The sequence below is a fragment of the Alosa alosa genome, chromosome 14 (assembly GCF_017589495.1).
Source record: "Alosa alosa isolate M-15738 ecotype Scorff River chromosome 14, AALO_Geno_1.1, whole genome shotgun sequence".
Taxonomy (NCBI): Eukaryota; Metazoa; Chordata; class Actinopteri; order Clupeiformes; family Clupeidae; genus Alosa; species Alosa alosa.
In genome coordinates, this window is record NC_063202.1 from 3,532,589 (window position 1) to 3,560,088 (window position 27,500).

Genomic DNA, 27,500 nt, shown 5'->3' on the forward strand with positions numbered 1-27,500 from the left:
CAGCGTCATGGACACACCGCAGATTGCGAACGATGTCAGACCCAAGTTTCCGTCGTATTTATCAATCGTTCAATCCTTAGTGTAAACTGCGCCTTTCTCTGCCTTTCTCCGCCCATAAACGCAATTTACAAACGCATAACTGAATGGCAGCCTACATACAAAGCGCCAGTTGAATGAAGTTAACTGATGATAACATTAAAAAGAATCAAAGCGTTTAGCGATCATGAAATAATACCATACATGATAAGATGTAAACAAGCAGGGAGATAATGAAGATCAGTAGTTCTACTCAAACTACTTGTGCACGTAGGTTATGGAAGATTGGTCAAATCTAGTTCTAGCAAGTAGGAAAATTTAAGTGAATGATGTGAAAGTGAAAGTAAGACATTCGAAAGGCCAACGAAAGTTGAGGTTGCTTTTGGTAGTACAAATACTTTCACCACAAAAACTGGTGCTCTAAATAGCGATTCTGTTGTCTTTGAAAGGTTCTCTTATTGACGCATTGAACTGCAATTTGGATTAACACCTGCTTTTACAAGGCGGAAGAATTTAGGCCCAGAATAGACGCGGCGCTTTCAGGAGCAGTCTTAGTACATACCGCTGAATACATAATTAGGGCTCTTTACTCTTCCCTCCCATCTTTTTACGCTTAAACTCCCACTTTCCCTGGATCCTCCCATGAATGCATATGCATGACATGACAAACGCAATCTGCCACTTTCAGCTCCCCGCGACAGGCAGTTTTGCTTTTACATCATTGCGGCCTGTTTGTACATACCTCGCCAATGATTTTACACGCATTATAAAACAAATCGCCTGAAGTGGCTTAAAAGCGTTAGTACATCTGGCCCAGAGAGAGTCCATTAGAGAGGAGGACAGGGGGGAGTGAGTGAAACAGAGGGAGATATTTCTGACAGTGGGGAGGGGGCAGGAGAGATAGTGTACATGTTTTCCAAGGCCCTCTGTCTCCTGTCCTGACAGACAGACAGCACTTAAAGGCTCTCCAGCTCCGTCCACTGACAGTACCTGTCATAGAAGTCCTCCTGGTAGCAGTCATAGTCCAGGTCATATTCTGATCTGCAGAGAGAGAATGGGGGAGAGAAAGAGTGAGTGAGAGAATGAGGGAGCGAAGGAGAGAAATAAAGACAAGGACATGGGAGCTGTCAGATAAGCTGACAGGCTTGACATGTCGACTGCCTTTATTCAAACCTGGCTGAATGACACATCTGGTTTCAAGGGGAAGACAACTCGCCAATGCCACACCACACAGACAAAACACAGCAGCACAATACCCCGGATAAACAACTTTGATTTTATGAAAAATTACTATGATTCCAAAATGAAGCCAAAATGCCCTTCTGTAGGTTTGCGTGTTTTAAATTCGGCTGTGAAGCATGTGCACATTCCATGAAAGGCACCTTCTTTTCATGCCTGGCAAATTGAAAATATTTGTTGCTTTTCAAAAATCATTTCATGGGGGATATGAAAAATGCAGCACCACAGGAAAACAAACAGCCACAAGCCTGCAAGAAACACAAAGAAAATTACTCTAAACTCGCAGTCGACTCGGTGGTGAGATGAGAGGGAATCGATTTGTCAGGTCTGGATTTTCATTGGCAGTTTGGGCTAATGGCAGCATCTCTCCCTCATGAGTTCATCCTGATAAGCTAACAAGCACAAGACAAAACAGGGCAAACCCGAGGAGGGAAATTGCCGTGGTACCCAGAGGAGGAAAAATGCAGATCTTTCATTTTAACAAAACTACACACACACACACACACACACACACAGAGGATCCTAAGAATCAGCAGGATATGCCTTCAATGCTCCCAATTTAGCATTTAGTTACTGTTCTCTAATGACTGTATTGCTGTATAAGTTTAAATTGAAAGAGTTGCAAAAATCTTGCGTGGATTGAGAGGATCTAGAGTCTGCATGAATTGATGGAGTCTAAAAATATTTTATATACTCAATGCAAGGTGAATTCTGTCATTGAACTACACATTATATTTAAATTACACTGAATTAATGAAATATCATATATGTGAAAATAACATAGGCTCCTAAAGAAAAATGAAGAAATCAGCTACTCACTGCCTCAGCTCAGACATACAAATGTATTAGGTGTTCCACGTTTAGTGTGTTTAGCCATATGCAAAGGAGATCTCAAATAATTGTCCTAAGCCATGCATCAGCAAACATGAGCTCCACACAGCCTCTAACATATTCCATCTCATTTACTCTCTCTCTCTCTCGCTCTCTGTGTGTGTGTGTGTGTGTGTGTGTGTGTGTGTTTCATGTAGGTATATGCTAGTCCAAAGAGATTACACTCACCTAAACCTGTCATCTGCCTCACTAAGCCATGACTGAATACCACAACCTGTTATGTACACACACACAAACACACACACACACACACACACACACACACACACAGTTGGCTTCACAGTGAACCTACACGGATGTGTGATTACCTTCCTGGAACCCAGGTTATTAGCGTGGATATGGAAGTTTCTTTCCAACTGCATGCGTATTAGTTGTCTGTGTGTGTGTGTGTGTGTGTGTGTGTGTGTGTGTGTGTGTGTCTGCCTCATCTTAAGCGGAATGAGTAAAGCAGGGGAGGTCAAAGTGACATTAAGCCCAACACTGAGCTGCTCATTTCCTCCCAAGCAATTTTTTGCTCAGCGTATTCCTTTCTTTGCCCCTCCTACCTAAACCTCTCTGCGTAGAGGTCCAATCCTTGCCGTCGAGCTCTCTGCCCAGCACCCTCGCAGCGCATCGGCAGCTCTCTACGTGCAAATCTGGTCTCTGACCTCCTGCGTCAAGGTCAGCGCTAGCAGCCGAGGAGAATCTCCTGTGCCGTTTACATCCGAGCGCAATATATAAATTTACATCCGAGCGCAATATATAAATGGAAGAGTTTTCCACATACGCCTCATGTTCTTACAGTGCACGAAGAGAAAATGAGAATAAATATTTGCGTGTGGCGCCTTAATTTATCTTCTGGGTTGTGTGCTAGGGTTTGGGGTAGAGGTAGCCCAGCTCTGGGCTATCGATGGGAGGGACATGCATGGCTGAAGAAGCTAGTGGAAAAGAAGCCATTTTAAATTCAGCACAGGGCAGTAGTATAAATATAACACATAAAAATATCAGTGTGATCAGGAGAGAGCACGCAGCAAACATCTTAAAAGCAGAGGCAGCCAATTAGAGAGAGAGAGAGCGAAGAGAGCTCATCTGTGCACTGACCTCAATGAACAACACAAACAGAAGCAGTGTGCATGTACACACACACACACACACACACACACAAACAAGGAAGCACATACACACACACACACACACACACACACACACACACACTCACACACACACACACACACAAACACACACACACTCACACGACACTCACACACACAAACACACACTCTCACACATACACACACACGCACACACACACACCTTGCCTATGGACAGAGGCACTCATTGTCTCAGTACTGCCTTCTGGATAGTCTCCAAGCCCTAATCTCCCCGTGGCTCTGGGTGAAGTGATGTATGAGTGAACATCAGTAGGAGCAGAGGGAGGAGCCTACTGCTGTTTCCCATCCACTCATGTTTGCTCACTGCACAGTGCAGGATGTCAGGTTAACTGGCCTGACGCCAGATTGTTCAGTCACAGAGTTGACTGACACACAGACTGCATTCCAGTGGCGTTCCTTTAAATAGGAGATCTGAATAGGATGACCTAGCCTCACTGCATCCTATAGAGTATGCCATTATTAAATGCACAGAAACACATATACAAATACGCACAGACATGCATTTGTTCGTGTGTATAGACACACACACACACCTAGACATCCACAAACACACACCTACACACACGCTCTATATAAACCATCGGATTAAAAAACAATAATTCACCTCCATTCCCTCTTAAGCCTGCAAACAACACATAAACGTATGTTCTCAGATGCAGCAAGTGTGAAGTGGGGAAGTGGGCGTCCGTCAGGCATCCATCTGCAGTTGCTTTGCTCCCACTGACAGTTAGTGGTATGAGGAGAATTACACCCCCCGCACACATTTATTTCAAACTACCTGCAGCGGCTTTCTACTCGCCTCTGCTGTGCGGACACATGGAGAGAATGAGCAGGTTGAGTTTTTGGCGGCACTCCGAAAGCAGCCAGCAACAAATAATCTGTGATAACTGTCAGTGTTTATGCCTGTTATGTGCTTGCCGGCAGCGTTTTATGATCTTGCTTGGGGTGTGAGTGGTTTCAGTACAAGGGTCTGTTTTTCCAAACAGATCTTTAATCTGTGATGGCGGAAATCTCTACGCTTCTGTATCCAGCTTGTTCTCCTTCCCACCGTCTGAAGGGCTAGGAAGTGTGTTGATTTGTTTATGTGTTTGTTTTTCTCTCTCAGGTACACGCTGCGAAGCTAAATATCTTCCAAAAAAGCAATGGGTCTGTCAGCTGTCTTGCAGAGAGAGACAGAGAAAGAGAGAGAGAGAGAGAGAGAGAGAGAGAGAGAGAGAGAGAGAGAGAGAGAGAGAGAGATGAGTTGTTATTAGCATGCTAAAAGCACTATTACAGCGAGGCTACGTCTGGCAGCAATCACGGATATTATGATGCATGGGGTGACACAGAGGAGTCAAGCGCCGATGTAAATAATATTTGTCAACGCCCTTGTTAACGGACCCTTTCGATGACACTGCACACACTATTAGCAGTGTTGAATCCCGCCACTTCACACTAGGAGAGAGAGAGAGAGGGAGAGAGAGGGAGAGAGAGAGAGAGAGAGAGGATAAGGAAAATGAGAGGCCTGTATGATCTTGAGCAAAGTCAAGATGAAGGACTGAAACACTGGCAGCCCACTGTCTTCCTCTTCCTACAGAGACAGGAGGTGTCCTCTCTGAACGTTTCTGCGAGCTCACTCTCTCTCCCTCATTCTCTATTGGGTAATCAATGCCACTAGGGAACAGACAAAAAGGCGAGAGAATGGCCAAAAGCACCCGTTTCAACACAGGCGTTTGCCAGACAGCTATTATTTTCACATTCCCCCCATGACTGGCAAGGATGTCTCACTTTCCAAGCAGGCCTCTTATTTATGGATGTGATAATAACCCTGTTGCCCTAAACGTGAAACTTCCTGTATTTGGATTTTCTCTTGTGATTTTTGTATTCCTTTTTTGATTTCTTTTTTCCTTTGGCTGAAGTGTCGTGAGAAGGATCACTTTTTCAATATCAAGGGATGTGACCAGAATAGAGATCACTACACTTCTCCAGAGAAACACAGGCACAGAATGAAGACTTAGAAAATAGACTTCCGTATCCTTTGTGATATTTTTTACATTGTGTGTTGCTACAAGAGCACATTCTCTTCCTCAGTTCCATTTTAATCTGTCACTGAAGGAGCCTGGGATGTCTCTCCAACACACATGAGACCCTGTGGTTGTACAGAGTGGATTTAGAGGGACGTTGCTGTAGAGACAGAGAGACGCAAAGGATCATATGAGACAGCATCAATTGAAATGCTCCTCTCTCAGCTTTTGGGCACCAATGTATTTCTTCATTTCCTTGGGCAAACAATAAAAAGATGTTTTTAAAAACGTGTTTTTGTCACGTTGCGAAAGTGACTCTAAAATGAGATGCAGCAGTCCCTTTCAGAAGTCTAATTAGGATTTGAATCTGAGCCATTTTATTGTTCAATACAGTCGTGCTGTTTTGACAGAAACAAAACTCATTGTTTACTATTTGATGAATCCTTTCATATAAAGAGCACGATCCAACATCATAAAAAGCCTGATTCGTCAGAAATTATATACAAATTACGGTCCAATTCTCTATAAGTATGGACATAAATGATTAACATACACACATGTTCTCTGGACATAAATAATTAACATACACACATGTATGTGCATGGAAGTCTTCAAAATAGTTTTTTGTAGCCCTGTATTATGCATGCGGCATAATGCATTAAATGCATAATCAAGAATGCACCATCTGGTATTACAGTATCAATTGTTATACCATTGCTTGGTTGAATGTCCTATTGTGATGCACTCTTTAGAAAGTCAATTCACTTTTATATATTTGCACACCTACAAAGTAGTTCCTGTTTTTTGGCCGTATTACACTTATACTGTACATCAATCATCAGTTTTAGCAAGAAGCTAATGCACTTCCAGGTGTAACAGCTACTCTAGGTGTAATCGTGGCCACATTACCACCTTACTGTAAATGTGGGTAACTTCTACTACCCGAATGCTGTGTCATCCATTATGCAATTTAGAGTGTACATTAGTGTGACCTTAGGGTGACCTTTCTATGGTATCATCTTGGACAAATTAATCATTAGGATTAAACGAGAGAATGGATAACACACTTAAAATATAAACTCTACATTGATTTAAATATTTGCACTTTTTCCTATAACAACTGGACAACACAAGGCAGCTCAGCAGTAGAATTGTTTCCATTTAGCATCAGTAAAAAAAAAAGAGCTTTACATATATGTCGTCATTTATTATTTATCCAATCTCTGGACATTCCCTCCACAATGTGAGCCAGAGACAGAGAGGGGATTTAAAGTGTAGGTAGGCCTATTATACATTTAGGGAAGGAGATTACCTGTGTGTGAGTGTATGAGGAAATCATTGTGTAAAGTCTACTGCATGTGTGTTTCATTTACTTGGCAAAATATGTATGTAACCCATATATTTTGTCAAACAAATAAAGCCACAAGTCAAGCTCTTTCTTTTTCTATCTCTCTCTTTTCCTTCAGTCTCTCTTACTTCTCCTCTCCCATTCTATACATTTTCTTAATATAGTTATATATTTATATATATATATCTTTTTCTATAGTTTTTCTCTATTACCTTGCCTACTCTCTGATACGTCCATATTTATTTTATGCTGGTCTCTAGACTTTATTCTTGCACTGCTGCACGGTTTGACTCATTTGCACCATCACCATGACACTCACTCACACAGAGCACCTTACCTTACTATGCACAGAGAATCACAGGCTCAGTCCCTGCCTCAGTCATTGCAAGCGCCTCTTGATTAATCACCCACTATGTGGATACTGTTTTTAGAATTGATTTAGATTAGATTAAGTGTTATTTAGTATAATTTGTATTTTAGTATATTCTTTATCTTCTACTGTCCTTGTGTTTTTCTGCTGTTGAATGTGTGTGTGTGATGTCTGTATGCTACTGAGACCTTGAATTTTCCCTTGGGGATCAATAAAGTATCTATCTATCTATCTATCTATCTATCTTCTCTCCATTTTCTTCACCCTTTCTTCCTCTTCCTCTCCCATTCTCTCCATTTTCTTCATCTCCTCTTCCTCACATCCTCTCCCTCCCTCTCTTTCTCTGGGCTCTGTGAAATGGGCTGGTCATGGCTCTGTCATGACAGAAGCAGTCCCATTTAAATTCTAATTACCTCCACCACAGGCAGCCTGGTGTCAGGGGCTGAGAGGGTCACTCCCGTCCACTCTTTCTCCCTCCCTCGCTCCCTGTGTCCGCACGCACGCCCTCGTCCAGGAGAGAGCGATGGACAGGGGTCGCCAAAGGCTAATTAATTTCTTTTCCTAATTTCTCGAGCACCGGGGCAATCCATTAGATATGGCTTATTATAAATCATTCCAGCCCTGCTTCCCATGCAGAAAAGGAAGGGAGGGGGGAATCACATGTGTCCGTCATGTGTGGGTGACTGACCATTTGCTTTGTAAGTGTGTGTGCGTCTGTGTGTGTGTGTGTGTGTGTGTTAGAACGTGTCTATGTGTATGTGTGTTAGGCTGTGTGTGTGTGTGTACATGTGTATGTGTGCTAGAAAGGAAGGGAGAGAGAGAAAGAGAGAGAGAGTGTGTGTGTGACATGTGTGTGTGATTGTGTGTGTGTATACATGTGTATATGAACTAGAGTGTCTTATTGTGTGTGTGTGTGTGTGTGTGTGTGTGTGTGTGTGTGTGTGTGTGTGTGTGTGTGTGTGTGTGTGTGTGTGTGTGTGTGTGTATGCAGCTGAATTGTGCTGTAGGCACTATATCTGATGGAGAGGCCTGTTTCTCGGCGTGAGTGCAGTTCTCTGCTGCTGACTAAACAGTAGGCCCCGTGGAGTAAGCAGCTCCAGGATCTGTCACTCAGCCATTTCCAGTCCTCTGCTCTCGTTCTGCATCTTGCCCAGCAAAAGCCCCTGGAAGAGGCCACCTTTGGCCCAGCAGATTAACAGCCCCTCCTGCCTGGAGCAGGAGTGGGGAGGATCTAGATTAAGTGCACACTGCCTGGAGCAGGAGTGGGGAGGATCTAGATTAAGAGCCCCTCCTGCCTGGAGCAGGAGTGGGGAGGATCTAGATTAAGGACCTGTAAGACGCTTTTTAGGTTAAACGCAGAGGTTTTGCTTCGTCTTGGCCGAGCGTCCAAACGAATCCTGTAAACGCACTGCCCGAAACCGCACTTTTCTGAAACCTGGTCCCAGAGTGGAGAAATCTGAAACCGTGAGCCGGGTTTGAGTTCGTTTAGACAGCGAAACCGCGACATCCTGCTTATGATCGATGATGTCATCGCCATACCTCAGCTGCCCTGGACTTGCACTTATAGTATTGCCTAACAATACTAGTTTTCATACATGACATTACCTACGATTACACTCCTAAGATAAATATCACAACTGATGCTGCGCAGCTGATAGCTTATGACTTGGTGGACTGAACACTGTTTTTCCGGTGTTTTTTATGCATTCTAGCTACTGTCAGTGACACGAGAGAACTTAAGTTATTAGGAAAGTGCGTGTAAGTTTAGGCTACATTAATTTGTGCGTAGTGCCAGTGTCATTCATTTATTTTACATGTCTTACAACATATATACATGCATTCACAGTCGAAAGTGAAATCAGATATAAGCATACAAAGACGCTTTAGAACTCACGTTAAGCCCGATGGTAGCACACTGAATGCGAATGCACGATTTGATGCAGGCAAAGGTATTGACTGTTACTAACGAAGGTTTTATAGCAATATTATAAATGTGGCGACAGAATAGCCTAGAACTTGGGTAAGCCTTTAGCCTTTAGCGTTTAGTAGCCTAATTGCGGTGATAGCCAAAACTAATGTGAATCACGGACTATCCTACAACCAAAGAAAGTAAAGGTGATTAGTAGGCCTACCTGCGTTAGCCAAATAAAGGACAGGACTGCACCCTTCACAAACCGTAAAATAAAGTTTATTAGTTTTACAGTTGACTACAGTTGACAGTTCACCATCAGTCCACACAAACAATTCTGGTTTCCTTGCATTAGCCATTTCGCCGTAGCCTATTCTGTCTGTTTTTAAAGCGCACGTTTTGCAAGTTTTGGTGAATTTCTGTAAAGACACAGTGCCACCTATAGGCCTGGGGTATGAAGTAACGTGTTGAGTCATGTTGAGATGGATCCGTTTGGACGCAAATATTCTTGATACGGTTCAAGGGAAGACGGAGGAAAAAAAGATCGGTTTGGTACGTGTGGACTAGGCCTAAGAGCACACTGCCTGGAGCAGGAGTGGGGAGGATCTAGATTAAGTGCACACTGCATGCAGAGATAGACAGAGAGAGACTAGAGCCAGCCTGGCCAGCATTGTACATGCTATATTAATTTACCTTTTGAATTATTGGTCATATTAATGATGAAGTAAAGTATTTATTTACAAATGTATATATAAACAAACAGTCCCAGCTCCTGCACTAGGGATGTTTTCAGTCCTATGCAAAGCTACAGTTTTACATTCTAAAAGGTATAAATACAAAATGCTGACAAACAGATACACAGACAGACAGACAGACACAAACACACACTCACACACACACTCACACAGAGACACACACACACTCAAACACACATAAACACACACACACTGTCACTCTCTCTCTACAACACACAGGAGCCGGAAAGTAAACAGCACCTCTCTGTGATTTTAAAAAAGGGCAGAGTGATCGATCCAAGTGGAGCAGAGGAGTAAACAGTGCTGTTAGGCAAGGCTGCCTGTCTCCGCACAGCAGGCAAAAGCACCAGGGAACACACAGCACCGACAGCAGCACCACAGACAGCACCGACAGCAGCACCACCGACAGCAGCAGCACAGACAGCAACAATGGCAGCACAGACAGCAACAATGGCAGCACAGACAGCAACAGCAGCACAGACAACAACAGCAGCACAGACAGCAAAAATGGCAGCACAGACAACAACAGCAGCACAGACAGCAACAATGGCAGCACAGACAGCAACAATGGCAGCACAGACAGCAATAGCAGCACAGACAGCAAAAATGGCAGCACAGACAGCAACAATGGCAGCACAGACAGCAACAATGGCAGCACAGGGCAGCCAGGAGGAGATGCTGCCATGGCTGAGGGCCACCTCGGGCCCTGTTGCCTCCTCAAAAAAAAAAAACTCACCAGGGCACACACACCAGGGCACACACACCCACAACACACACCAGGGCACACACACCAGGGCACACACACCCACAACACACACCAGGGCACACACACCAGGGCACACACACCCACAACACACACCAGGGCACACACACCCACAACACACACCCACAACACACACCAGGGCACACACACCCACAACACACACCACGGCACACACACCAGGGGACCCTTCTGGAGCTACCATGGAGCTGCAGCACAGGTCACAGAAACACAGAGCAAGATCTAGAATGTTTTCGGCACACTATCCATGATGTCAGAAGACTCAAACAGAAAAGGAGAGGGCAGTGTGTATTAAAACTCCTTGATAAGTCAATGGGGTGTATGTAGTATGGGCGCTCCTTTGCGTCCTTATGTATGATTGATGCCACGCTGTCTGTAGGGCTTCATCATAGACATGTTTTACTGGCCATGAGGACTTTATGGATGGCTGTCTAGTTGGCTTGTAAACAGAGGTCTCAAGGGACAGAGTGCTGTGGCAGCACATCATGGTAGTAAGGCAGCAGAGAGCACTTACTGGATGCGGTCCTCTCCCTCTCTCCCTCTCTCTGTCTCTCCCACTCTCCATCTCTCTCCCTCTCTCCATCTCTCTCTCTCTCTCCTCGACAGGGGCTTGAGAGTCCCAGGGGTGCCCAGACCTCTCCTCCAGAATTAAAAATGACCTCCTGGCTTTCTCTTAAATGTCAGATTGCTCCACACACACACACACACACACACACACACACACACACACACACACACACACACCGTGTTCTCATCAGAGTAATGGTGCATGTCAAGTGAGCCTATTGATCTGTGTTTAAAGGAGCCCTTGTGGGAAGGTTGGGTGGACATGTGCACACAGTCCAAAGTACACTCTTCATTTGGATCTGTAAACCCCTGAATGTTTCGGGGAAATGTGCCACAAAACAACAGCGAACATACGTGTACCAGAATGCATGAGTGTGCCTTGGTGCATTCATGCTCATGGAAGAGAGAGGGAGAGAGAGAAGAGAGAGGAGGAGAGACAGAGAGAGGGGGGGGTGTGTGTGTGTGTGTCTGTCTGAACCTGCCAGCTTGACCACTTTGCCTCTCATCACCAATGTGACCTCATCAGCACAACAGTACAGACAGAACAGAACACACACACACACACACACACACACACACACACACACACACACACCACACACACACATGTGCACGCACACAGAGACACACACACACACACACACACACACACACACACACACACACACATTAGTATTTCTTGCTGCCCACCTCCAGTTGTAGGCTCACCATAACAGGTCATTAGTTATGGAGTAATGAAACGACTCAGAGTGGAGCAGAGCCACTGACAAGGCTGACACCATAACAGGTCATTAGTTATGGATTGTTAATGAAACACTGAAGACTCAGAGCTGAATTTGGCTGAGCAGAGGAGCAGAAGGGATCACCTGACAGCAGAGCCACTGACAGCAGAGCCACTGACAGCTCTCCACACACACACACACACACACACACACACACACCAGAGCTCCGCTGAGGTCTTTACTGACCACCCGCAGAGCTACCCTGCCCCCGACAGCAGAGCGGATTGATTTACAGATAATGACAGAAAGCAGAGCTACTGGAAAAGAGCTTTTCATTGCTGAATTGTCCTATTGTTCAAAAGTACTTTGCATTTCAGACACAGCAACACTGAAGAGCCTGCTGTTTTGCTTGCATACGCACACACACACACACTTGTGTGTGTCATTTTTCATTGTTTCTCTTCTTCACATGCACTGAACCCACACACACACACATCTGCTCTTGCTCTCGCTCTCTCTCTCTCTCCCTCCATCACATACAGTCATGCACACACACATTAGTTAATAGTAGGTCTACTTTTGTGATTGTGACATAGGCATCACCTAAATTCCTTACAGCTCGGTTAATTTCAGGTAGCAGTTCCTTCTGAAAGCGGAGTTTATTCAGTGCTTAAATCACTGGCAGACTGTCTCAGCCAACTTAAATATATGCACATATGAAAATAAAAAAATGTCCACCAGCTAACCAATGTAGAAAAATATTTTCCATACAATAGCATAGTATCTTGCCCAAAAAAACAAATTCTGACACTACTCAACATCAAGCCAGAGGGTAGCTGGTAGCCTACCCATAAACATTGGGTTGTATACAGTAGGACTACAATATATATTCAAGACTTATTCAGCTAGGCTATGGTTATGTAATGTAGGAGAGTTTTGTCCATAAGCAATTTACAGAACATGTCTAATAATAAAACATCGTACATATAAAATTATATAGCTTAAATTAAACAAATAAATCATAAATTATTTATTGTTAAGGAACACAACTCGGAGGCCAAATAATAATTCAGAGAGAATTTAATTTGACAACGGACTCGTTGTAGATTGGTCCAGAAAAAGGCTGTCTTAACCGGGAAGGAGCGCAAATTTTAGCCAGTTGGAAAGAGCGACGAGTGTTGATGGGAATGTTAGTATGCCCCTGTCCCCTGCCACCGCCTTCTCTGTCAGATGAGGAGCTACAGTGATGACTGGCGATAATGTTCTCTACAGCGGTAATCACCTTTTTTGTCACGTCCACTTCGTTTGCGCTCTCGTCTCCGGAGAAGCTGGCAATTGTGCAAGCGGGTTTCTTCTCACCGTATCGGCACACCACTTCACCTGGGTCTATCCATAAGGTGAGTTCGCGCGGCAGGCCCAGGTCAGCGTACTGTACACCGCTCTTCACACAAGCCAGCATCAGGTCCGGGTCCTCTCTCTGTGCGCTGTTTATCCTGATACACCTGAACGCCTGACCTTTGCTGGGGCTCTCATTGTACCAATGGCCCTTGTACTTGTCATGCAATGCTATCATGAGCCGTTCCACAAATAGCTCAACTTTCTCTGACTCCACTTTTCCCGTTTTCTTTATCAGTCTCTTCAGAAAGAACACAACTGCTGCAATTTCTCTCTTCATGTCTTTTTCCGGGTTAACTTGTGGGAATTTGTGAGGCAGTGAGCTAACACATCGCGATGTGCGGTACGGTAGATTATGCTGTAGAATTGTTTGTTCTTGAGTGGAACGCCAAAAATGCAACCATGGCAGCCTTTATTGGGCTACTCAAGATCAATATTTCGCCAGGACTAGCGCAGAGATCGACCAGATTGCCTAAACACTGTGCTAGTTTTGGCTTACTTGTATGCCATGATTGTGTCATCTTCTGGCAATAAGTAAAAACATTTGTTCACTAATTGTCCACAGCCTGCAATCTTAATATGAATGTTTCGCCTTAAATGGGTAGGCCTCTCGTTTAAATCAGGAGTGTCAAACTCATATCAGGCAGTTGGCCGGATTTGTTGGTATTAGACCCTATGATGGCCTTCGTTGTCATGGTCATTATAATTTTTCTGCTTGGGTATCAGAGTGTTATTTGATGATATACTCCTTTACTGTACAAATCTGCTGTCATATACTGCTCTTTCTTTCGTGAAATTCCCTACTTCCATGTCAGTTTTTGCTGGCCTATTCCTTTCTGAGGATGGTTTGTAATGCTAGGTTTAATCAGTTTATCATATATATTGTATTATATTTTATTATATTATATTATTATAATTATATTAATATCATATTACATTATTAATTGCACTGTATTTCATAATTTGTGAGCCTATACTTTTTGTCATGTATTGTATTGAGTTTGTTATCTGGGACTCAAGTAAAGCATCTGCTTACCCACATATGTCGCAACTCTTATTCTTTCAGAATAAACCACATCACTTAAATATGTCACCAAAGGAGTAAATAGAACTTCATATGTGTAACACTAGGTTTAATCAATTTATCATATCATAGAGATATTTCTTATTGCTCATTGTTGAAGACAACTGGATGTGAATGTCTTTATTTTCTCCTAATTTCCCCTTCCTACCCAAAATATCTGGGGGGCTGTATGAAACCTGCTGGCGGGCCTGATCTGGTTATGTTATGTCTAGATATTTATTTTTACAGAGACATAATTTGAACTGATTAACTTTTACAGCACGTATGTAGCCTAATAGAAACTGAGTTTATATAAACATTATTTCCAAAAGTGGGCCTCCTACCACTTTCCTCTTTCCTCCACAACTGTAGTAACCTCTCTACAATGAAAGTTGCTGGACTAGAGATTTGGCTGCATCCTTTTCTGCTGTCAAAGCAATTGCGGACGAGAAGAAGAATGGAGACCGCACCTGCCCCTGACTCCTGTGATAACACAAAAAGGGACCCCTTTGCGCCTCCACCCCCCCCCCCCCCCCCTCATTGCTTCTCTCTGGCTTAACAATAAGAATCGACGGAGTCATCCATCATTGCCTCCATTCACTGCTGCACAAGCCACTATCAATGCAGTAGCCTACTCTCACCCCCACACATCCTTCCCAACTCACTCGGCCCTCCCTCTCCACCTGAGTCTTTGGTTCTCCACCTACCTTTGTTCTCTATACAGTCTCTGACTACCACCATTTTCAAACTCCATTTCCCCTTGGGACTCCAGGTGGCCTTGTGTAGCACAGTCTCTCTGTAGGTGTTCACTCAGAGGCCCCCTCGGAAACACCATTAAAACCCCCCAGTGTCCTATGTGAACCAGCTCAGAACAGAAATACTCAGAGGCACTGAATGGACATTGGGCCAAGGAGAGTTCACTGGAGTTTCAGGACTATCCGGGATGTGCTGTTATGGAGATATGGGTGGCTTAACAGGGTGGGGAGATGTCAAGCTATTTCTTGATTCGCTACAGCAGCACTAAGGATAGCTGCAGTCAAACATGCTGTTTTCAAAGGTGACAAAGAATTCATGCATTTTTCTTAAATATACAAACGCTTTGCGTAATACATTTACGGTTTTCATCACTACATTTCATCACTAGCTATGTATACTGTTAGAACTGTGTATGTGGCAAATAAATCTCTCTGAATCTGAATTTTGGTCAATATTTAACACAATTATTCAATGGTTTTGAAAACAATGATTTTGGAAAAACAATATAAAAGATCTATCTGAAAATATTGATTTAAAACTAAAGATAAAATGAGAGAGCATTGTTGCAAAACGGAGTGCAGCTAAATAATCATTATATTCTGGTTGTTGTTTTTATAATCATTGGAAGTCATACTTGATAATTGATTGATTAATTTGATTAATTGCACAGCCCTAATACACTATACAGCATGAAAACATATTTCCAGTTTTTCACAGCACATGCTTATCACAGTATCCCCAAAAATATAAGACTAGAATGATCACTTCAAGTTCACCGCCTGAGGTTTGATGTATTACCACTGAGCATACAAAAAATATACGAGGTGGCTAGTTATACACATCCCTGGCCCCAGTTAATGAATAATACACTCTTGGTCTGTCCACCTCACATAAATTATGTTGGACTTTGTAACACTCGGGCCTGCATACAGAGAATAACTAAGAATGAGAGTAGAACCCTATTCAGTAGTACTGTGATAAGACACACTGAACATGTCAGGGCCAATTCTGACTGCAGCCTGTTATTTCTAATGCAGAAGATGGACAGTCTGCCACGGACTCGCAAATCACCATTTTCCCGCCTGCTGTTTCTTGTGGACAAGGATTTTTTTTTTCTCTTCATTTTAGCCTTTATGATTGTTTCATAACACATTGTTCCAAAAAGAACAGTTTATAAACCAATGTTCAGATCCCTCCCGGCTGAATGTTCCATTTAAACTGTAGTTGGCGGCTCAGCTGTTAGTAATGGCAGATTGATGGAAATTGAGGCATTCCGGGTGAGTCAGAGGCTAAGGATTTAAAATAGCTAGCCCCCCAAAAGGGGCTGCCGTCATTCAGTCTGATATGGAGTTTCCAGCTGTCCGCGCAGGGGAACAGAGCAGCGCGAGTGCCTGACCTGGGCATTGTGTGTGCTGAGCCGATAAGCCCCATTATGGAGCCCGGAGCAACCCTGCTTACGGTTACCCGTAGGCACTGGATCAGCTGCTGCCAGAGCTTGCCTTGGAGATCAACAGCCACTGCCATTACCATGCACGCTGATGGATTTAGTGATAGATACCATATAAACAATAATGATGCACACTGATGGAGTCTAGTCTAATTATGCCTATTGCCTTTTGACATTTTGTTGAGCTAAATAAATACCACTGTTCATTTAATTCTCTCTCTCACTCTCTCTTTCTCTCTCTTTCTCTCTCTCAATGACCATGTGCCGAGGGGAGCGCATGTGCTTCCCACTAAAGCCCTTTATCACAGCTCGGCTGAATCAGATACTGAATCTACCCCATGGCTCTGGCTCCTTCAGTATTTCCCATATCTCCATCTCCATCTCTCTGCCTTGCGCTGCAGCATAATCTATCAAAGCAATGCGAAACATTCGATAATCAAGCAGGAAACAAAGCTTTGTCGAAAAAGTCTCACAAGGACACTGATGAAAAACCCACTAAAATACACTTAGAAAGTCTTTCAGAGGTGTTGAATATTACGTTTTCAGACAAAAGTCCTTCGACCCCAAATATTACCCACAATACAGCTACTATACCCTCAGGGAGGACAAGCCACATGCCAAAGAAAGCTCAAGCACAAGAGACCTAAGTAAGAAATTTAGAGTAGGCAGACTGTATGCATGGTTTTGCTGAAACTCATGATAGCATTTTTTTTTCGTTAACCGTTGGAGACAGAAAGTAATAAGCTGTGCAAAAACTGTGACAATTGACCTCATTATGATGACAAAACCGACTTTCAAAATGTTTGAGATGAGCCAGCGAAGAAAACTGGGCTGCAAAGTAGAGAGCCGACAGAAGGAGTGAAGAGAAAAGAAGGAGTGAAGAGAAAAGAAGGAGTGAAAAGGAATGAAGAGTAAAGAAGGAGTGAAGAGAAAAGAAGGAGTGAAGAGAAAAGAAGGAGTGAAGAGGAAAGAAGGAGTGAAGAGAAAAGAAGAGTGGGGGAGGAAGGGGAGGAAGGGGAGGAAGGATAGAGGGTAAGGCGAGGGATGTGCAGTTAAAAATAGCCATGGACAAGGCTAGATGACCCACACCAGGGCTGCTGTGATCAGTGAAGCGATCACTGCTGGACTCCCGGGAAGCCTCAAGGTGTGTGTGTGTGTGTATGGATGTGTGTGTGTGTCTGTGTGTGTTATTCCTGATGCCTCTACTAAACTTGTGTTCAGTACGACAGACTCTGCTGTCTCCTCACACACATTTTGTGTGGAGTGTGTGTGTGTGTGGGTGTATGTGTGTGTGTGTGTGTCTCATGCTGTACTTACTGGTCTACTGTCACATTCCTGGTGAAGAGGACAAAATGTGCCTATCAATATAAAGCCTCCTTTACTGCAGGACCGTTGCCGCCCACACTTGTGTCCTATTGATCTGTTACATATAAGGCCATTGATCGATGTGCAAGGCTTAGTGGTAGCTATTTCATGCTTGGTCATTCACAGCAGTCAGGCCACTACGAGTGTGAGAACGAGCTAATTATCATTAATCAATTTTTAGGCACATTCAGTCTCCCCCACCACCACACACACACACACACACACACACACACACACACACACACACACACACATAAACACACAGACACACACACACACACACACAATCAATATTAAGGACAATGAGCTCAGAGCAGTTTACAAATACACACTATCCACACAGACACACACACACACACACTCACACTATAACAATGTGTCTTGAAACAAACAGGCCATGCCAAATTTACCAAACATCGACTGCAACTAGGATAGACACACACACACACACACACACACACACACACACACACACACACACATGCACAGACTAATGTGCAGCACTGAGTGGTTGCACAACACACCCCGGCAGTTCATGGTTCTAGCGGAACTGACAGGGGGCAGGCCAAGCCGTATCGATTCCAACACCCACTGGCCCTGTAAGAGCAGGACTCCAGTCGGGCAGATGGAAAACAGCTCAAGGCAGAGAGCCGACTGGGAGAGCGATCCGTCTTCATCTGGACTGGTGGTCAGGGCAGGACACAGCCGAGAACCAGGTTACGCCTACATAATCAGAACACCAGCCAGAAATCCCCAACTGAGAAATTTGTTTGATTTACAAGGAAGCAATTATTCCCATCTTCAGGTCGAAACTTTGTGTGTGTGTGTGTGTGTCTGTCTGTGTGTGTCTGTGTGTGTGTGTGTGTGTGTGTGTGTGTGTGTCTGTGTGTGTGTGTGTGTGTGTGTGTGTGTGTGTGTGTGTGTGTGTGTGTGTGTTTGTATGTAACACAAAGACTGTGCTCCTGCAGCTACTTTAGAGTAGGCTGAGTTGCATCCCGTGGTAATTGAAAGTGACTGGAGAAGGCTATTGAAGAAAATAAATGGACGTGGTGGAGAGCAAACTACAGTCGATAAGATTAGTATCACATTATTAAATTGATCAGGCAAAGAGTGGTATGGTGTTATTGCCTCGCCTTCAGCTGCTGAAGGTAGAACATTAACCTGAAGAGCCCCAAAGGGAAGAGAAGATTTATCTTGATCAGTCTCAGCGAGAGAGAGAGAGAGAGAGAGAAAAAGTTTTATAAATGGCTGTCATGTGATAAGATAATCAATAGTGGTTATCTCCTGGGTAAGCAAGTCAATACTCCAATGTAATGCAATGTAATGCAATCTGCTCTGCGAAGCACTGAGCAATCACACTAACTTATGCACAGTACATCCACTGACACAACCTTGTAACTTACAGGAGTAAATGGTTACAGACCATAACAGTCCATGGTTTTAAAAAGAGACATGTTTTAAGTTTGTCGTACCGAAGTTCCTGTTTTCCAACAACAAATATCCCACTTCAGTGTATGTCTTGGTAGTGCTTTTAAGTATACAGCCTGCATTTACATTTTATTGTATTTGCGGCTCTGGAACCACACAGCATTAAGAGAAAAAGGGAGTTCTTATTTCATCTGTCACTGTCCGTCGGAATAAAGTGCTTCACTCTGGCAGTGACAGATAGACCAGCTTTGCGGCTACAACAAAAATCCATCCACAGTTATCAATCAATCAATGCATCTTAAAACAATGAGCATCCCCATCTTAAGAGTGCATCTCTCTCGAGCTGGGTGCTATCAAAACACTCTCACCAACACTAGAGGCTCACACTCTATTGTCCTTTTTATAGATGTAAAAAATCATTAAGGAACACTTCAAAGGCCTTTTATTCCGGAGAAGCATCATACGAGGCTTTTAAATCCTAAACGTCCCTGACAAATGGCCCTCATTCGCAGCCAAGGAAAATGGCAACTAATAAAACAGAATTAGAGGCTTCCGCAATGTTCGCCGCGTGCCAATTTCTGCGCCACTGCAGACTCAGCTGAAAGTCACGCTCCGAAATGCAGAAGAGGACAGGAGAGGAGATAGAGGAGAGGAGACCAGCGTGCTGGACTCCATTTAGAGTCTGCATGATAAAGAGCAGGCAGCCGACGAGGAGGAATACCAAAACACAAATATCTATGCAAATGCATGTGAAAATAAACTCAAGTAGGCGAGCAGGTTTGCACAAATAGATACACACACACACACACACACACACAAACAAACCTTGTACACAAAAGTACAAGGACACACACACAGCATACACATCCACTGACTTACAATAATAGGCTCCCATATAAAGATATACGTACTGTATCCTCCATTGGCCTTTCCCTCCCACACTCACAGAGCATACAGTGAAGCTGACACTCCAGGCATCCACAGGCCTAGAGCAGTAATTACCCGATCAGTCAGACAGAGAGAGAGAGAGAGAGAGAGAGAGAGAGAGAGAGAGAGAGAGAGAGAGAGAGAGAGAGAGAACACAGAGACATAGAAAAAGAGAGCTGGTCCATGGCCTCTCCTGCCTGGCTATACTGTCCTCCCCAGGCTCCCCCAGCAGACCTACCCTGGGTCTGCTCTCCCTCCCCAGGCCATCAGGCTCATTCACAGGGGCCAGCAGGAGTCCTCCACCTCCACCTCCTACCCCACTGCCCTTCCCCAACAGCACCGACCTCCATCACACTACCCCCCATTACCACCCCACCCCTCCACCACCCCACCCCTCCACCACCCCCTGCCTCTCTGCTCCCTTCCCTATTAACTCTTCAGTCAGACTCTCCAGCTGCTCTTCCAGGCCCAACACCATTACAGTAACAGCCAGACTGACACATCCATTCCCCCCCATGCAGACTGACGGTTGGTACAGCCACTAGGGCAACAGAGGTGTGCATCAACTGTCACTGGGCAACAGCAAGGGCTGGACTGGACCAAAGAGTGATGCAGGTGGGGGGCAGGAGGGACAGGGTGGGGTCCAGGGGACAGGAGGAGTCAAAGTTTCCTGCAGCTGTCAGAGAGAGTGGGGCGCGGCCAGGTACTTAGGGACGTGGTTCCATCATCACGCAAACCAACCTCACTGGAGGGAACTCTTTTTTGTCTTCTGAGATGATCTGAGATGCAAGGAGAGAAAGAGAGAGAGAGAGAGAGAGAGATGAACAGACAGAAGAGAGAGATAGGCAGAGAAATCCAGTCAGAGAGAGAGTTTTGGCGAGATGGAGAGAGAAAAAAAGAAGAGAGAGAAAGAGAGAGGGAATCACGAGTGTCCCCGCATACAGGAGCTGGTGGTGAAGCAGCCATCATAAAGCCTCTCTCTCTTTGTCCTCTGCTGGTCCAGCCCACCGCGTGACCCTTGTGGAGATATGAAATGGACCTACGAGACGAGCAGCTCCAGGGCAGTGTAATGACCACGCCGCCCAGGACCTCCTTAATGCAGCCGTGGGAGGCAGATTGCGGGGAGATAGTGTGTGTATGTGTGTGTGTGTGTGTGTGTGTGTGTGTGTGTGTGTGTGCTCCTACCCACACTGCATACTAAACCTCGGACATTAACCTGCCTCATATAACCGCCGCCAAACACACCAGAAGGGGCCGCCGCGCTGCGGAGGGTCCCGTTTCCGCTAGCGCTGCGACTGGGGCGGCCATGATGATAACCTTGGCCTGTTTGAATTGAAGATTAACATAATCTGACTTTCAAATCAAGTGCAGGTTTCAGGTGCACGCCGAGATTAAAAAAGGCGTGGGGGGGGGGGAGGAGGAATGGGGGGGCTGGGGGGGGGGGCTGTTATTATAATTGCAGAGCGTAGCAGATGTTAGTAACTGGATAATATTCATGCATTCATCACCGACACACCTGCAGGGGTAATCTGATTAAATTATAGATTAAGCTAATCTCTCTGTCAAACATGGGGAGGACAATGCAAGGTTGGAACGCGAAAAAAGTGAATGTTCACCTACACCCCACTCATCTAAACAAATAAATAAGTAAATAAAAACATGCCACAAACACAAACAAAAACAAGAAGGAAGATCAACAAACAGAGTTAGCGAAGGCTACGGGCAGATGCACACACATCCATCTGTGTGGGTTTTTCCCCAGGACCTGTGAAGGGTAGCACGTCCATTTATCATCCGGCGTTTTAACATCAGTATCATCCTGCGGACTGAAGTGTGTTTACTGTGTGGGATGGGCCCGCCATCGAACGCATCGCTGGAGACCATCTGTGGCAGGCACTACACACAGAAGGAGGAAGAGGAGGAAGAGGAGGCAGCAGTAGCCAGCCACCTTCAACTGACTTTGGATGTGTGAAGAGGAGAAGACAGGGGGAGGGAGGAGGAGGAGAGGAGAGGAGGAGGGAGAGGAGAGGAGGAGGAGAGGAGAGGAGAGGAGGGGAGAGGAGAGGAGGAGGAGAGGAGAGGAGAGGAGAGGAGAGGAGGAGGAGAGGAGAGGAGAGGAGGAGGAGAGGAGAGGAGGAGGAGAGGAGACACAGGAGAGAGGAGGAGGAGAGGAGAGGAGGAGGAGCAGAGGAGGAGAGGAGAGGAGAGGAGGAGGAGGAGAGGAGGAGGAGAGGAGAGGAGAGGAGGAGGAGAGGAGGAGGGGAGGAGGAGGAGGAGAGGAGGAGAGGAGAGGAGAGGAGGAGGAGGAGAGGAGGAGGAGAGGAGGAGGAGGAGGAGGAGGAGGAGGAGAGGGAGGAGGAGGAGGAGGAGGAGAGAGGAGAGGAGGAGGAGGAGGAGGAGGAGAGGAGGAGGAGGAGAGGAGGAGGAGGAGAGCCTCTTTTCCCCCTCTTTTCCTCTTTTTCTTCTTCCTCCTCTTCAAGCCTGATTTGTGGAGGCGAGCACAAGAGGTGAGGCTGCTCTTTAGGGTTTCAACTGAGCCGCTCATCTTACCCAGCCAGGCATCTCCTCCTCAGTCAGCACAAGCATACATCCCTCTCACTCCAGGCACCGTCAGGAGACAAGCCAAAAGTCACATCCACCAGCGCCTGGCTCTTTTGGTACCTTGCCCATATTATTTGAAGAAGGATGCCTTCACTATAGACACAGGTCTCTTTAGCAAAAAATTGGATGTTCTGCTGCTTCAAGGCGCAGTCTTCTCATGTGGTAATATACCCCCGTGGGCTCTGTCTCATTTGAGCCTTGGCCGAGGCGCCGCGTCGCTGTCTCTCTGAGGCGTGATCGGCCTCATCTCCGGGGGGAAAAGCCAACCTTCCTGTCGAACACGGCGTCAGATCTCATCAAACAGACCTGAGTCACCTAATCAGCCGCTCCGCCAGGGACCGATTCCCCATTCATTACGAGTGTGTGTGGGGAGCTGCATGGGGGAAGGTAGAGAGGAGGAGGAGGAGGAAGAGGAGGAGGAGGAGGAGGAGGCAGGGGAGACAGCAGCACCTCTGTGGACTCTTATATGGCGGGCTGCGAAGGTAAGAGATTGGCACGGCCGTGACATTTTGACATTTGAAGCCTGGCCAAAGTTAACCGCTGCGATAATTCCACCCTGTCTGCAGAAAGGCTCCGCTCAGCAGGGGGTCCTGCTAGCTGTGACGATGCCAAAAGCCTGCTATCAACGGCATGGAGGAGCAGCTATTCCACTGTGATGTTATGCTGTGCTCTTGGAACTAAAATATGTGACAGAGGTATAGGTTTTAGCTCTGTCTCACACTTTCTCTCTCTCTCTCTCTCTCTATATATGTGTGTGTACTAATGGCACATTGGTTGTGTGTGCGCATGTGGCTGTAAATACACAAGATTTGACTGACAACCTGATAAGCTTTGAATGAAAAAGAAACTACAATATTACGTTTTCCACCCCAAACACACACCCTCACATTCGTTGACGATCTGGCATTGGTTCCTTGGCAGAGGGAGAGCAATTCAGGCACAGTCTGTTTGTGACAACAGACCGTAAATCATTTGGTAATTACGAGTCTTATTGGGCAGGTTGGACTGGAGCATTTATTAGTGGCTGTTTGTATAATCTAACATCCATCAAACCCTCCCATCTCATAAAGCCTTGCCTTAATCACAGATGCCATGCACAAAGACATTCCTCTTAAAGTTTTAGTCATGCAATGCACCTCTGAATGTATATATATATATATATATACCATATATATATATATATATATATGAATATATATATATATATATATATATAAGGTTTAAGTGTTTTGTTATGTTTTTGTAGGGTGTGCAAAAGTGATCAGAGTGTCAGAGTGTTTCAATTCTGTCCACCTTTTTAGTGCTCTGACCTCTGTGGGGAAATGATGGCAGGTTTAGACGTTAACCTGAGAGCATTCTGATACTAATAAGGTAAATGTTTATCACTTTCAATGAGTCAGGATGCTTGATGATGCGGTAAAGAACTAATAGCAGTAGATCATACCATAAAAGTCAATTCCAGAGTTAACAGGACCAGTGAGTGGTTTGAGATGACCTATTACATGCAGATGTCTGGAATTTAAGCCCGTCACAATTTAGCAGAGACAGCGAATATAAAAATACAGATCCTCTGTTTGAATACAGACAGCTTGTTCTGTTAAGCCAGGTAGGTACGTCTGCCTCGCTCCATTTTTCAAGGTCAGAGAAAAAGTGCAAACGCCACCTCCACGTTTAACACTCCACGCACACCTCCTAATCCAACAGACCGCCCGCTATCCGCCTCTCCGCCCCTCAGGATGACTCACGCACGCGCTCAGTAGGGGTGGGGGGACAGCAGTGAATAACAGGGATTAAGCGCAAAACAGACACTCAGTGGCTGGATTTTTGGCTGAGCCCGCAGAGAGAAGGCCGATTAGGCCCAGGAGTTAGTGGACTTGGGTGGGCCCGATAAAGACTGCTGGGATGGGGCTGAAACAATGCCACCAAGATGGGGAGGAAAAGAGAGGGATGAGAGGTAGAGGAAGGAGGGAGACATGGACTGAAAGGATGAGAAAGAAAAGGAGAAAAATAAGACAAGGAAAACCAGTGGAACCATAATGAAAGGATGAGAAAGAAAGAAGGAAAGAAAGAAAAAAGAAATTGACAAAGACCACAAGTGGAAACAGAATAAAAAGGATGAGAAAGAAAAGTCAAAGAGTAAGAGTGAAACACAGAGAGAATGAGGGGAGAATGGCTCATCTGAGGGCTCTGCAAAGAGGTAACCATGGCGACAGACTGACCAAAGTCACACCAGTCAAGCACTCTGGCAGAGGATTATACAGTGGGGCGAGCGAGGGGGTCTTCAGAGGGGTGGACTCCCAGTTCAGGAGCTGCTGCCTCATAATTGTGTGAAGTGCTGGGCCGGGCGCTAAGCTTGGGAGAGGACAGGAGAGAAGGGAAGAGAAGAGAAAAGGAGAAGAGAGGAAAGAAGAGAGGAGAGGGGATGAGAGGAGAAGGAGAGGAGACTCCTGGAGATCAAAGGGGCTCGTTACCGCTCATTGTGCTGTGTGAGCCAGAATTAATGCACCAAGTCAAAGCTGAAAAACTCAAATGAACGTGTGTCGCCCTCCCAAATGTTTACTTTCATGACCTCCTACGGTGGGAAATTGCTTTATTAAGTGAGCTCGTTCACACGCGCCAGGGTAAGTGCTGGAGAGCCAGCACGGTGTCAGATCGGCTCCAATTTAAAAGGGAAATGGGATGCCGTGGCAGCCTGCCCCTCAAATGACATTGGCCCTTTAAGAGGGAGAGAGCAGGAGAGAGTGCTCAACACCAGGGGCAAGGGGGAGAGGGAGGATGGGAGAGAGAGCAGGAGAGAGTGCTCAACACCAGGGGCAAGGGGGAGAGAGTGTAGTGGTGGGGGATCGGCTGAGGAGGAATAATGACCTGCCAATCACGGCTACCTCCGGAGACCTGGCCGGGGTTTAGCGTTTGATTGGCAGGTCTGACATTTGCTCGCTCAACCTCGGCGAGGCGTCTGTGGTCCTGGTGGGAGGCGGCTCTGACCTGTGCCCAGGAGAGCTCCCCAAACTAATCTGTAAGCCCCCTGTACCCCCCTACACCCACCTGCGCCGAGCCCAGCCGAGCCCACGCACCTCAGCGCTACTCATCGGCCCTAATGATTCACAAAGTGCCATCGCATACACACACACACACACACACACACAAACACACATAAACTTACCTAAACAGACTCTATAACACTCACATGACCAAACACATACACCCACACACAGACCCACACAAGAAATCGGACACAAACACACACACTTTGTCATCATTGCAGAGTGCAAATGTAATTTCACCCTATGGCAATATACTGTAATCTATTAAATTTGACACACAACACTATCACACAGTCATCCAGGGTCTCAAAGACACAGCTCTTCAAAAGTTTATGCTTATACAAAATGTAAAGCATACACACACTCACACGCACGCACGTGCACACACACACACACACACACACACACACACACAAACACACACAAAATCACTGAAAGAAAAGAGAGAAAGCTCCATTGCGTACTATTTCTAAGTCTTATTTATAAGATATACTGGGCCAGATGTACGTCCATTTGCGAACGTAGCGTTATCAGCGCCATGGACACACCACAGATTGCGAACGCTGTCAGACCCAAGTTTCCGTCGTATTTATCAATCGTTCAATCCTTAGTGTAAACTGCTCCTTTCTCTGCCTTTCTCCGCCCATAAGCGCGCAATTCTGACGTCCACAACTGAATAGCAAGCGCCTACAAAGCGCAGTTGAATGAGAAGTTAACTGATGACAAACATTAAAAAGAATCAAACGTTTAGCGATCATGAAATAATACCATACTGTACATGACAACATGTAAACAAGCAGGGAGATAATGAAGATCAGTAGTTCTACTCAAACTACTTGTACCCACGAAGGCTATGGAAGATTGGTCAAATCTAGCAAGTAGGAAAGTTTAAGTGAATGGCGTGAAAGTGAAAGTAAGACATTCGAAAAATATGAAAGTTAAGGTTGCTTTTGGTAGTACAAATACTTTCACCATAAAACTGGTGCTCTAAATAGCGATTATGTTTACTTTGAAAGGTTCTCTTATTGGCGCATTGAACTGCAATTTGGATTAACACCTGCTTATACAAAGCCCGAGGAAGAATATTTAGAGCAGAATAGGCGATGCGCTTTCAGAATGATCTTTGTACATACATGGGAATACATAGCTGGGCTCTTTACTCTTCCCCTCCCATCTTTTACGCTTCTCCCACTTTTCCCTGGATCCTCCCATGAATGCATATGTATGACATGATAAGCATAATCTGCCACTTTCAGCTCAGCGACAGGCAGTTTTAGCGGCTTTTATCATTGCGGCCTGTTTGTACATACCTGCCAATGATTTTACTTTTATTCTTGAAACAAATCGCCTGAAATGAAGCAAAAGCGTTAGTACATCTGGCCCCTGTATCTAAAAAAAAAACACTGACCTGAAAAGTCAGTCGAAAAGTCCCACTGCAAGCGACCCATATGAGCCTCGACTTCTGCACCACTACACAGATGCCTCCACCCTCCCCCCCTCTCTTCCTGCCCCTGCCCCCTGCTGCCCTCTGCCCTTCACTGAGCTCTGAGTAAGGGCAGCCCACGTCCAAGCGCAGCGCTGACCTTTTCCACTCGGGCCCCGGCAGCCGAGCGTTGCCACCGCTGACACACCCCGCAGGTCTCCAATTCCACACATCAGTTCTCGTCCAGATTAGAGTCCGGCCAACCGGACGGACGACTCC

The 27,500-nt window shown here is 45.4% G+C and overlaps 2 protein-coding genes across 3 annotated transcripts in view; both read right to left on the reverse strand.

The window, feature by feature from the left end:
- Positions 1-27,500, reverse strand: part of LOC125307491 (RNA-binding Raly-like protein) — a 73,105-nt gene that overhangs the window by 18,735 nt on the left and 26,870 nt on the right. Inside the window, exon 3 of one of the 2 annotated variants that reach the window (XM_048263500.1) lies at positions 1,027-1,077. The exons of the other annotated variant lie outside the window; for it this stretch is intronic. Within the exon in view, the coding sequence (XP_048119457.1) occupies positions 1,027-1,077 (51 nt within the window). The remainder of the gene's footprint in view (positions 1-1,026; positions 1,078-27,500) is intronic. 2 annotated transcript variants of the gene reach the window in all.
- LOC125307492 (protein BTG3-like) lies at positions 12,835-13,550 on the reverse strand. The gene has a single exon (XM_048263502.1). It carries the CDS (start codon positions 13,445-13,447, stop codon positions 12,842-12,844), a length of 606 nt encoding a protein of 201 aa, XP_048119459.1. The 5' UTR covers positions 13,448-13,550; the 3' UTR covers positions 12,835-12,841.